At 37.0% G+C, this 12,913-nt stretch overlaps 1 protein-coding gene across 1 annotated transcript; it reads left to right on the top strand.

The window, feature by feature from the left end:
- Positions 1-6,931: 6,931 nt before the first annotated feature.
- On the top strand, positions 6,932-7,861 carry LOC110309867 (olfactory receptor 4L1-like). The gene has a single exon (XM_021182601.1). The coding sequence runs from the start codon at positions 6,932-6,934 to the stop codon at positions 7,859-7,861; it is 930 nt and encodes a 309-aa protein (XP_021038260.1).
- The last annotated feature ends 5,052 nt before the right edge of the window (positions 7,862-12,913 follow it).

Raw genomic sequence — 12,913 nt, 5'->3', positions numbered from 1 at the left:
AGCAAGCCATAAGCTTGCTGTATACTTTCTTCTTCAGGTCCACAAATCACAATATCATCCATATAGTGACAAATTTGTAAGGGGGGGAACCATCTCTAATGGTTTGCAAAGTTTTTCCTACGTATAACTGACATATGGTAGGGCTATTTGCCATTCCTTGGGGCAATACCTGTCATTGATATGTTTTATCAGACTCCATATGATTAATAGAAGGCAGGGTAAATGCAAATCTAGGTTGTACTTTCTTATTCAATGGAATGGAAAAGAAACAATCTTTAATATCTACTACTATAATTCTCCAATCCTTAGTTAGAGCTGAGAGTAGGGGGAGTCCTCTTTGTACAGGACCCATAACTTGCATTTGTGCATTAATGGCTCTTAGGTCATGTAACAATCTCCATTTACCTGACTTCTTCTTTACAACAAAAATAGGGGTATTTCAGGATGATTGTGTGGGTTCCACATGTCCCAGGTCTAATTGTTCTTTTACTAATTCTTTAGCTGCTTTTAAATTCTCAGAGGGCAAAGGCCACTGAGATACCCACACCGCGTCCTCTGTAAGCCACAGAATGAGCAAAGGCTCCTTAGAGGCCCCTAGGGGGAAAAAAAAGCCCTTTCTTATCTGCTTTTTCTGTGGCTTTTACTGGTGAAATTCTACCTTGTAAGTTTTTTCCAAGACCTAGTCCAGGTATATATCCCATTCCTTTCATCATTTCCTTGCTTTTCTGAGAGTAATCATTAGTCAATATAAAGTTCATGGCTGACTACACATCTCTTCCCCATAAGTTTACAGTTAAAGGGAATACATAAGGTTGAAAAAGCCCTGTCCTTCCTTCTTTATCTTTCCATTGTAAGGATTTTGCACTTATAGTTGGGGTAGCCTCATATCCTAATCCTTGTAAGCTATGTGATGATTGATTAACAGGCCAAGAAGCAGGCCACAAATTACTGGTTATAATGCTTTTATCTGCTCCTCTATCCATTATACCTTGAAAAGTTTGTCCTTCTATTTGTAATTGTAAAATGGGACAATTATCGAAATCTAAAGATATGTATGCCACATTTGTTCCTGTAGAACCAAGTCCCTTATCTCCTCAGGAATCCTGGCTACTAGGGAACATGTTATGCAAAATAGGAAGAATCAGCAATTGAGCAATGCGATCTCCAGGAGAAATGGCTATGATACCTCGGGGTGCAGAACACATAATCTTAACTTGTCGCTCCTAATCTGAGTCTGTAACTCCGGTATGTATCATCAATCCTTTCAAAGCAGAAGAGGACCTACCCAACAGTAGGCCCACTGTATCCTTTAATAAGGGACCTCTCAAATCTGATGAAATAGGTTAGCACCCCATTTGAGGTGTAAGAATTACTCTGGAGGTGACACAGATGTCCAGTCCTGCTGAACCCGGAATGGCTCTCCTCAGTCTCTGGGTGGCCTCATGGACACTGTGGTCTGAAATGCCCCATACATTTGGGGGCCTTGGGGACGGGGGCCCCTCACACCGTTTTTTGGCTGTTGTACTTTAAACTGAGGTATTGGCCTTCCTTTTATATCTCTGACTGATCTACATTCATTGCCCAATGTCTTCCTTTCCCACATTTTGGGCAAATACCTGGTACTGTCTTTTCAAATCTACTCTTTCTATCCTTTGTACACTGCTTTCGCATATGACCTGTTTGTCCACAATTATAGCAGGTTATTTCTTTTGTTTGTGCCATCAAAACGTTGGCAGCCAGCCATGCATTTGAAAGGGATCCTCCTATTTCTCTACAGGCTTTCATCCATGCTTGTAGTCCTTTTCCTTTCCATGGCGTGATTGCATTTCTGCATTCTTTGGTACATTGCTCATAAACTAATTGTTCAATTAATGGCATTGCGGCCTCAGAATCACCAAATATGCATCCTGCTGCTTCCATCATGCAGGCCACAAAATCAAAGAACGTCTCATTAATTCCCTGAATAATTTTTGTCAAGTTACAAGATACCTCTCCTCGATTAGGCTTTGCTTTCCAAGCTTTCACTGCTGCCTGATTGATTTGATCATAGACCTGCACTGCGTATCCTAATTGATTGTTTGTCCATATACCCTGACCTGTAAGCATTTCAAAGCTCCATGCTGGTTGCCCTGCAGTAGCATTAGCACAGGCCTGACTCAAACATAGATCATGCCATATAGACTTCCAATCTAGATACTGTCCCATCGTAAGACATGCCTTTACCACACTCATCCAATCAAAAGGAGTCATGGCATTGTGAGCCAGTCTATCAATTTGGGACTGAGTAAATGAGGCATTAACTCCATAGGTCCTTATTGACTCTGCTAACTCTTTCACCTGTTTATGTGATATTGGCTCATAATACCGCTGTTGAGCATGATCCTGAAAAACAGGAAAAGCCTGACATATTTTTCTCAACCCTCTAGGAATGCAAAAAGAGTGGCCATTGCCAATTGCTTTCCTATCTGCATAAGGCAGAGTAGGTGGGGGAGCACTGGAACTCCTCCCTATTGGACCAGATCTTTCTGCCTCATACTCTGCAGCAGCCTCCTCCAAATCTTCCTCCGCTGCCTTGGCTCTTTTATTTTGTCCTTTCTGTCCACCTGATAACCCTGTGTCTCCTTTCTTTTTCTTTTTTCTTTTTAAGCCCTTATCCTCTTCCGACATACTTTCTTGTTGCTCTGTAAGGATTTTCTGACCTGTCTTGACTGCCTCTACACAGTTTCAAACAGTAACAGAGTCCATATATCAGAAATAACAAGACCAAAACTATAATACCTACCCACAAAGGGTCAATGGGAGAAAAAAAGCATAACTCATTAACCTTAACTTGTCCCAAAGCCAGGAACCTTATCATCTTAATCCTTTCTTTCCTTCTCTTCTCTCTTTCCCTTCTCTCCTTCCTTTCTTTCCTTTCCTTTCTTTCCTTTCTTTCCCTTCCTTTCCTTTCCTTTCCCTTTTCCTTTCCTTCACTATTTCCTTTTCTTTATCACTGATTCCTTTTATTTTTCCTCCCTTTTCTTTTCCTTTTTCTTAAAAAACATATTCCCCTTTAACCTGGGGATCAATTTGGGAGACTTACCAGTACCACCATTCCCCAGCTGAAGAGTTCTGAATCCATGCTGTCGGATCTTTCTCAGCAGTCTGTTTTACGGGAACACTTTATTAATCGCTCCTTCCCTGCGATGCAGTTCTGAATTATCCCTGTAGCAGGGGGTCTTCGCTCATGCCTGAAGATGTTTCTTTTCCCGGGTTTCAGCACCACTTCTTGCACGCGCCCGACTTGCCAGCAAGAACTATGCTTCAATAGGATCCTTCTGCACATGTTTATTGGGAGAGCTTGATTGCAGAGGTGAAGAGACCCCAAGCCCAGAACTGGAGCTGCTTATACAGGCCTAGGAGAGTCGTGTCTCACAGCCGGATTGGTTGTGCTTGAGTTATGCTTACCACCTCATTTGCATGCCTACATCTGATTGGTTAACTTGTCTCTCATCTGTTTGGTTTAATTTTTGGTTAATTCTCAAAACCTCATCTTGGCAAAAAAACTATACTGCCTATGTATGTGTGGTGGCCAGCGGAAGCCAGCACCACCCTGCAACAGCACATGTGGTTTCCCACAATTACTACTATTAATATTGAGAGCCAGCCAAAATCATTTACAAAAGAAAAAAAAATATCATAAACTTTATGATCCCATACTTCTTAGCCTACAAATTCTACTTACCAACTTTCTCAGCAGTTGAACTAATTATATTTTATATTTCATTTGAAACCACTTTTAATACTTCAAAGACCAGTAATGTGCTTTCTCCAGCAAGGCTGTTTCTCCTAAATCTTCCCAAATATTCTACCTGCAAGTTCAGAATGTCCTTACCTCTACCAATATGGTGGCATGGAGTAACTAACTTTCCTTCTATCAGTTTTAAAGTGAATGGTCTTTTATTGAGGTTATTGATCTGTTTTAGGATGGCATGTGTAGAGTAATTGATAAGAGTATAGTTTTACTCTTATACATGTACACATCTAGTTTTTCTAACACTATTTGTTAAACACAATGTTCGGTTTTTTTTTTTTTTTTTTTGGAGCTTCTTCATAAAAAAATAAATGGCTGTAAGTCCATGAACTCTAATCTGCATCTTGTATTATTTTCCACTGATCTTTGTCTATTTTTGTGGCAGTACCATACTAATTCCATTAGTATAGCTTTATAATATAATTTGAAAATGAGTATTATACATTTTTCAAATATTCTATTTATGTTCTACAAGTTAATTTGTATATAGATCATATATTGAGGATATACTCAAAATTGTTCATGAATTATTCTATAAAAATAGCCACAAAATGAAGCTAACAAGAATGATTTGAATTAATGTGAGAAGAGATAATTTCCTTTCAATAAAATCTTTCTAAACCTATGATATCACCACAAGTATGGCAAACATTTCAAGGCTGTTATAGTCAAGGTAACACCCAGGCAGGAACATAGCTCATTACATGGCCAAGAATTAAATGCAATCATCTATCTTGGTTATGCCAAAGTGGGCAATAGTTTCATTTTTTAACAAATCCCACTGAGGTTTGGATTCCCAGTACTCAAAAAAAAAAAAGTTCTCTAGTAATTGGTCCACATCTTTAAAGGAAGTGAAAGGTATTCTTTAGAATGGCATAGCAGCCATTAAAGAAAATAAAAGGCCTATTTTCAAATTTAAATCCTACTTTGAACATTATGATCGCTGTACTGTATGTTATGAAAGGTAAGTTAAAGTATTATAGCAAACAAATTCATTAAATTTACTGTGGTGAAGATGATATTTTAATAAACTGCCTTAGCCAAAAGAAGGTTTTATTCTTTAAAACATCAAATCCTCCAACTTAGAGCTAATTTCACTTTATAGTAGTCTAGAATTAACAATTCCTGTAAATTTTGGAGAAAATACACTCTCAAGATTATGCTCCAGAAAAAAAAATGACAATGACTAATTATAATGAATGTTAGAAATATAAGAAAGCTTATATGATCATTCAGAAAGCTTATACTACAATTGACAATAACATAAATTCTAGTGTCCTATAATATTTTACATAATAGGGGCTATTTTTTCAGTATTGAGGCAGTTGAAAAAATATATAAATATATGTGTATAATCATAGTTTGAAAAGGAACTGGAAGATTCCTTTGTGATCTAAATTAGATATTGTGAAAGCCTCGGTAAAAATAATTCTTAGACCATAAATGAAAAAGGTTATCATTAGGTAAAGGGGAGAGATATTATATGTTTTACATTCAAATCAAAAAAGAAAATATAAATAATTTATGAATTTTATCATAAGTCTTCTCCATAATAGGAAAAACAAAATAAAGAAGATGGGAAAAGTATATATCCCAACAAAAGTATGTAATAAGTTTAAAAATGTGTTGTGATTGAGCTATAACATGCTATTACTGTCTCATAGGGAATGTACAACAACTGAATAGTCCTATAAAGATGTACTTAACACACTTCATTCCATACATTTTCACATATCCATTTCACATCCTTTTGTGCTTGTTGCCCTTAAAGTTTATTTCACTCTTGGAGGTCTCACATAGAATTGATCTTGAATCTGTTTTGCTTAAATCCTACACAATGTTAAAGGTTTTCTCACATAGCTTGTTTTCTTTATAATAACATAGTACTAGATTATGAGGTCTTTGTGTAACAGACATTGGTTACAAAGGAAAAACAGTTGTAGTGAGTTGTATCTTTAAATTGTCTCTTTGTTGTTGCATCTTATCTTCTAAGGAATTCATATGAGACACATGAGTTCAAAGAATGTTTAATTATTTTGTTATGAAATATACATTGTTTCCATTTTGGAGGCATCTGGTATGTTGTTATAAACCCAGATTCTGGTGTCAGGTTGAATTGTTTTAAGCAGTGACTTTCATTCTTGTTAGCTAGATAGTTATTAAAAAGTCAACAGATATTACATTATCACTTTTTTATATGCACATGCCAACAATAATACTATTATAATACATTTGTTTGCTATGATCACTAAACATTTTATCATATATTAAATAATTCAGAATGAAGCCTAACATTTAATATCTTGACTATAATTAAAATTTTTCCTTACTCCAGAAAATATAAATTGTATATAAAAAGCCCAGATAAGATAGTTTAGCATTAAAGATTTTAACACAAGAAAATCCTCTACATAAAAATTGAGACACCATTCTATTTTCTCTTAAACCAGCAATGCAAACATGCATTTATCACAACAGCCCTTCTTTTGAATTGTCAATTTAGCATCTGAGGACAAAGGCTCAATAATATTTGAATCTGAGTCCATGTTTTTTTGAAGTTTTTAGAATACATAAAAAAAGATTAAAGAGAAAAAATATTTAATGACTGGAGATTGCCTTCCATGTACAAAGTAAATTCTAACGTGTCTGTTAAAAAAACACTGGATGATCTTTGATAATATCTTCATAAATACAGAGCAATGTATTTACTGTTATGATTCTATTTGGCTTGTATATTTGAATAACATAACTACAAGTAATCAAAGGAACAGGCGACTATAATAAATTAGAGGCAAGATAGTTGCAGCCATTTAATCTTCATCTATATTTCTATGTAAACAGAATAATGGAAGGATCTGCTGAAATATATTATCTGATAAGATTAAAGGATAAAAATTTTTACCCTTTCAAATGTTTTCTATTTCATATAAATGTATATGCTGGAAGCGATATGATGTTTAAAATCATTTCAAGCTATGCTCTGTTATATTTGTATATTAAATATTGCTTGATTTCAAATCATTACTTAGCATTATCAACAAATAATAAAACTATAAATATACTGATACTAACTGTAGCTTGCTTTTGTTTTTNACCTTTGTATTTAAAGAACTTCCAGAACCTTTCTGAATTGAATAAATGGATTATGAAAATGGATCAGCTGTGACAGAATTTATTTTAGTGGGATTTTCTGGAGACTGGCAACTTCAAANTTTCTTCTTTGNNACATTTACTTTGATCTATGGTGCTACTGTGGTGGGCAACATCCTTATTATAGTCACAGTGGTAGCTAATTCTGCCCTTCATTCTCCCATGTACTTTCTTCTTGGAAACCTCTCCTTCCTGGACATGTGTCTTTCCACTGTCACGACACCCAAGATGATCACAGACTTGCTTGCAGCACACAAGAGCATCTCTTTTCAGGGATGCATGGTCCAGATGTTCTTCAGCCATTTCTTTGGGGGTGCTGAAATGACCCTTTTGATAGTTATGGCCTTTGACAGGTATGTGGCCATATGCAAACCTTTGCACTACAGGACAATCATGAGTCACAGGTTGCTGAACAGGTTTATTATCCTTTCCTGGACGATTGGTTTCATACACACCATTAGCCAGATGGCATTGACAGTGAATTTGCCTTTCTGTGGACACAATATTATAAATAATATATTTTGTGACCTTCCCCTAGTAATCAAGCTTGCTTGTATTGAAACATACACGCTAGAGTTATTTGTGATTGCTGACAGTGGGCTGCTCTCCTTTATCTCTTTCATCCTCTTACTTGTTTCCTATACTGTCATTCTGCTCATTGTAAAGCACAAATCACCTGGCAGTCTCTCCAAGGCACTGTCCACATTGTCTGCTCACATAATTGTGGTCACTCTGTTCTTTGGACCCTGTATTTTTATCTATGCCTGGCCATTTGGGAGCTTTGCAAGCAATACAACTCTTGCTGTATTTTATACTGTTATTACTCCTTTACTGAATCCTATTATTTACACACTGAGAAATCAGGAAATGAAGAAAGCCATGAGAAAATTATGGATCCAACAAGTCAGCTGCACATAAAACTTACAGACTGAGTGGTTCATAATTACAACAGCCTTTGAAAATCATGGCTAGATAAATTAAAGTTTGTGGGTAATGAGTTGTTTTAATTTTATGTTTGAATCATATACTAATAAAGAGACTCTAGTACTAATCTATTACTGTTTAATTAGTAGTGATGGTTTAATATTTTCTGCATTTTTATTTAGAAAGTTTTCCAATAATGAAAATTTCCTCTTATTTTAATTGTCGTATCTAAGAAAAACTTTCATTGAACCAACAAGGAACATAATACAAACTACAGTGACCATATAAAACCTGGCTGATATATGGCACTTGATGAATATATAATACATAATAATTATATAATGTTATCTATCAATGTAATACTATATAATAGTATATTATATGAATATGCATAATATTATTTATATAATCAATATATTGTTATATAATAATTATATAGTATTATGATATTCCTCAAAGACAGTATATATGGATTCATCTAACACAGTTCTGATGGTGTTAATCTAGTTTCAGGCCAAGTAACAAGAACCATCGGTCCTCCAGACATAGGGTGGCAGTGTCCTGCTCCAAGCAGGACCCAATAGCTTCTTCAAAGATAGGGCCTTTTAGAGAACCAAACGCACATACCTAGCTTGAGACATGGCCAGAAGTTCAGAAAAAGAGACCTTCCCTTCTTTCCTAAGTCCCTGGACTCTGATCAAAATTCAAGGACCCAGTTCTTTCATACACAAACCACCTTGCCTGAGGATGAACTCTGAACAATTTTCAAGGTATGTGTTTTCTTGGGAAGTGACCCACTGCTAGCTCAAGGAACTAAATCAGGTCTATGAACACATTCTTCTGTAATTTCATTCATGCAAAGACTGTGTTACCTACCAGAACAGTAGATCTAAAAGTAAAATATAGACTGTGCAGTTCAATATGTACAATATATATTTCTGTCTCAGACCAGTGCACATAAACGACTCTATACAGACATTACACTTAAAAGGCTGAAGTAGAAAGGAAATCCCCCTTATCTGGTCCATTGGGTGTCCTCACTCAAGTCCCTCACTGTCAGAACAAATAAAAAGAAACATAAAGAGAGGTAGGTCTATATTCTTACTCTTTCTCTGGCAGCAAAGTTCCTTCATTGCCAGGGCCTGTCTTTAAAAAGATAATCTCAATGCAGAAGAGCAGGAGTTTAATGTCTATGTAGAGCTAACTCATCTACCCTAGCCACTAGCATTGCTTTCTTAGTTTTTGGCTTCTACACTAATGCTGCAGCATGTACCCAGGATGATGAAAATTAGATTGGGGAAAGTAAAGCAGCTTGTTGTAGAACAAACAGAATGTAAGGCCCAATAAAAAATGACCATTATGAAGATGACAGCCTCCCAGTTGAATTTCACATCCCTGGTGTTTCAATGGAGAATGATGGCTTCCATGAGGAGTACCCGGGGTATAGTGAAGACTAGAAGGAAGATGGCCACTTAGATGATATAAATAAGCATGACAGCTAGCAGACAAAAATGATAAGAATGATGAAATCTCCTAGAGCCATATACTTGAATCCAATTCTACCTGAGTAGAAAATAAAAAAGAGACAGACATGGCTCTAAACCAGGTGAGAGGCAAGAGTTTCTGTTTCTGAGTGGAAAGGTAGTCCAGGCAAACTTCACAGCCCACTGTGCAGTAGAAGACTCTAAATGCAACAACATCCTGGAACTCTAAGATCCAGTTTTCCAGAGTTCGGTCATAACCCTTCTGTGGTCAATTCCCTTGCAAAATCATGGTAATTGTTGAAGAAATATTTAGTCTACATAATGCCAGGATAGCCACAGCACAACCCACTAACAGCCTGGGATCCAGGACACCTTAGGAACTAGCCAGAAGCCCCAGGGTAGGTGAAGCACTGAGGGTCCAGGATCTCAGAGCCAAACATAGAAACTACATTCCTGTCCAAGATCTTTGCTTGTTCTATATCATAGCCAATCATTGCCTAGCGAGTTCTTGTTCTTTTCTTTATCTCTCCCTCTCTCTCTCCATTTTAAATGGTTATTTCCTCCCAAAGTCCAGCAATGCAGATATGGAAGTTACAAATGACGAAAATCAGTTCTAAAACTGACGGACCAAGATCTAAGTTATCCCAGGCAGTAGGACCTGTTCTTTCATTGTTCCACCCCTGGACAGGGCTGGTAATGAAAACTGAGGGAAACTGCAAGCAGGTCATATACATGCTTAAGGACCTGGCAGGTAAGTTGTCACCTGAGAAAGGCCAGACCCTGGACTTCAACCCCATGCCACAGATAATCTACCCTCCTTAGCATTTGACAGACTGCAGTCCACTGGTGCTGTCTTCTTGCGGGCCAATCTCAGGACTTCATTTTTAGTTAAAATACAATTATACAATTTTTCTCCTCTCATTCCTCATTCTAGTCCCTCTAATGTGTTCCACCTCTCAAATTCATGGCTTCTTTTACTTTGTATATATATATATATATATATATATATATATATATATATATATATATATATATACTATATGTATATATATTTATGTGTATGTTATATAAAACAAAGTAAAAATGCATATATGTCTATATGTATTTGTATATATAACAAAGTAAAATGCATATTTGTCTATATGTATTTATGTATGCAGTATATATATTTATGCATATAGATATATCTTTCACATTTATAGCTATCATAACATCTCTAAGTAAGTAAGGTAATGAAATTTTCAGGAAAAATCAAAGTGAAATTATTGAGCATTCCTCTTTTTGACATTCATTACACATGTATTAGTGAAGAGATGTTAGAATGTATGTCTATTCTTAGCAACCATTTCAATAAATATAATGAATTGCATTCATAAATATAAATGAATTTTACTTAGGCACATGAATAAATAATGATTGATATTAGATTTATAAAGGGTAAAATGCAATTCTCATATCTTGAACCAAGGAGACACAAACCCAGTCAGTAAATTCAAACGCACCCTGAGAGAAACTGTACAGGAAGTGTGAAGGAGAAAGCCAATGGAGGGTTGGTATCTAGCTGAATCATAATATTATGTTCATATTCCACTTATAATAAAGATGAAATTAAAATATTGACCTTTATGTTCTGTAAATTATTAAGCAACTACATTTTAATGGCTTCACAGCAATCTGGTACAAAGTATGAGATGATGACAATAAAACATCACACAAATCCTGAATATTTATTGGTAGAACAGTGCCTCAGCACTGGATGGAGTAACATAGTGTTTCAACTCCTAAAAGGTACTGAACTTTCATTAATCCCTCTGTCTCTGGAACATGGCCCTTACCTAGTAGGACTCAGGGATATTTCTTGTACTACATAAAACAAGTGTGAAAAAAGCATAGAAATAAAGGAGAAATGAAAAAAATATCCCAATAGACTTTGACTGTAGAAATAGCATATGATTGTTAACACTATGAAGAAGCACATTATTAGCTAGCCCATCATTTAATTACTGAGAGGGATTATTCCCCCATCCTCCAAAAAGTGGTGGATTCCTTCAGCACAGAGTCGTTTTTATAAGTCTGCAGTATCTGACAGGAACTTTTCCTTGTGAAGTGGGTCTTAGGTGCAATCATAAATTTGGTTCCATCATAGCCACATATGCCACCCACTACTGCTTTAGCTTCTCAGCTTGCCTTGCACATTCAACTTGAAATTGCCTCTCTCTCTTGCCCTCTTGCAACTCTGTGCCAACACTTTGTTCTCGGCTTTTCTGTAGCACCTAGCTGCTTCTGTGGTGCCTGCGAGTTGGAGCCAACACTGGTAGATCTGCATGGACCTCCGACTGTACCTCCCCACATCTCAGGCGGGGGCCCTGAGGCTTCTCACAGCTCCATACCCGCCCAGAGGTAGCAGCAGCCATGGCAGCAGTGGTGGCACATGATGTGTGTGCAGTCAAGCTTCTTTATCTGCCTCCATGAGTGGCCCTAGCCCTGTGGTGGGCCAGATAGAGGACACCACTTATAACTCAGAGCCTTTATTGTTTAAAAGCCTCTAGAACCTCCATGGTTAACAATGTCTGGAGAGGTAGCTAACTCCTACCACTGAGATTATCCACATTATGTTACTCTATCAATAACCACATTGTGGCTTCTAGGAGCATGTTTTCTTCTTAACTTTTGTATACTCTTTAACATTTAAAAGCCTATGCTGTTCTGTTTCAATGTTTCCCAATCACATTAGTGGTTATTGTTTGTACCTTGGCCAATGATAAGGCTCCATAGAATTCCACAGCAAGGCTAACCTTTGTACTCTTGCTTAACTAATTTTCCATGCTTGCTCCTTCAGTTTCACTCACATATCTCCACAATGGAGTTCTTGTGAGGAGCCGCCCTTGCAATCGCCATTACAAGATGGTGCTGACATCCGGTGTTCTAACTGGTAAACAAGTAGTCTGAGCATGTGCTGGGGTATTTTTCCATTCCTTGTGCCCTTCCTGTCCCGTGGCGTCATCTGGGCTGATGGTGAGCATCCAATCAAGGTGATGCACGTCTCCATCCGCTCTTCGAGGTCTATAAAAGGGACAAGTTTCCTGTGCTCTGGGTCTCCTCCCCAGAAGCTGATCATCTGTCTCTCGAGATGCATTAAAGCTTTGCTGCAGAAGGATCCGCGTGTGTCCTCGCCTTCGAGACTCCTTATCACACACAGACAAGTTCTGCCTTAGGTCTTTGCTGCTTTGATAAAACACTGTGACCAAAAGCAAATTCAGGAGGAAAGGAAAGGCTTCAGTTTGTCTTACAACTCTTAAGTTCACACTCTTTACCTGAAGGAAGACAAGACAGAAGCCTAGAGACAGGAACTACTGCTTCCTAGCATTCAGTTTGCTGGTATTTTATTGAGAATGTTTCCGTTTATGCTCATCAGACTTATTGTCTTTTAACTATCTTTGATTCTGTCCCAAACTGCTTTTGTTATTGAAGTAATGAAGGCATTGTTGAACACTTTTTGGTTGCATTCTCTATATACATAATTTATGAAGTTCTGGTTGAACTTTGAACCTAGATGGATTTA

This window comes from Mus caroli, chromosome 14 (genome assembly GCF_900094665.2).
Source record: "Mus caroli chromosome 14, CAROLI_EIJ_v1.1, whole genome shotgun sequence".
Lineage (NCBI taxonomy): Eukaryota > Metazoa > Chordata > Mammalia > Rodentia > Muridae > Mus > Mus caroli.
This window is presented reverse-complemented; position numbering and strand designations above follow the sequence as displayed.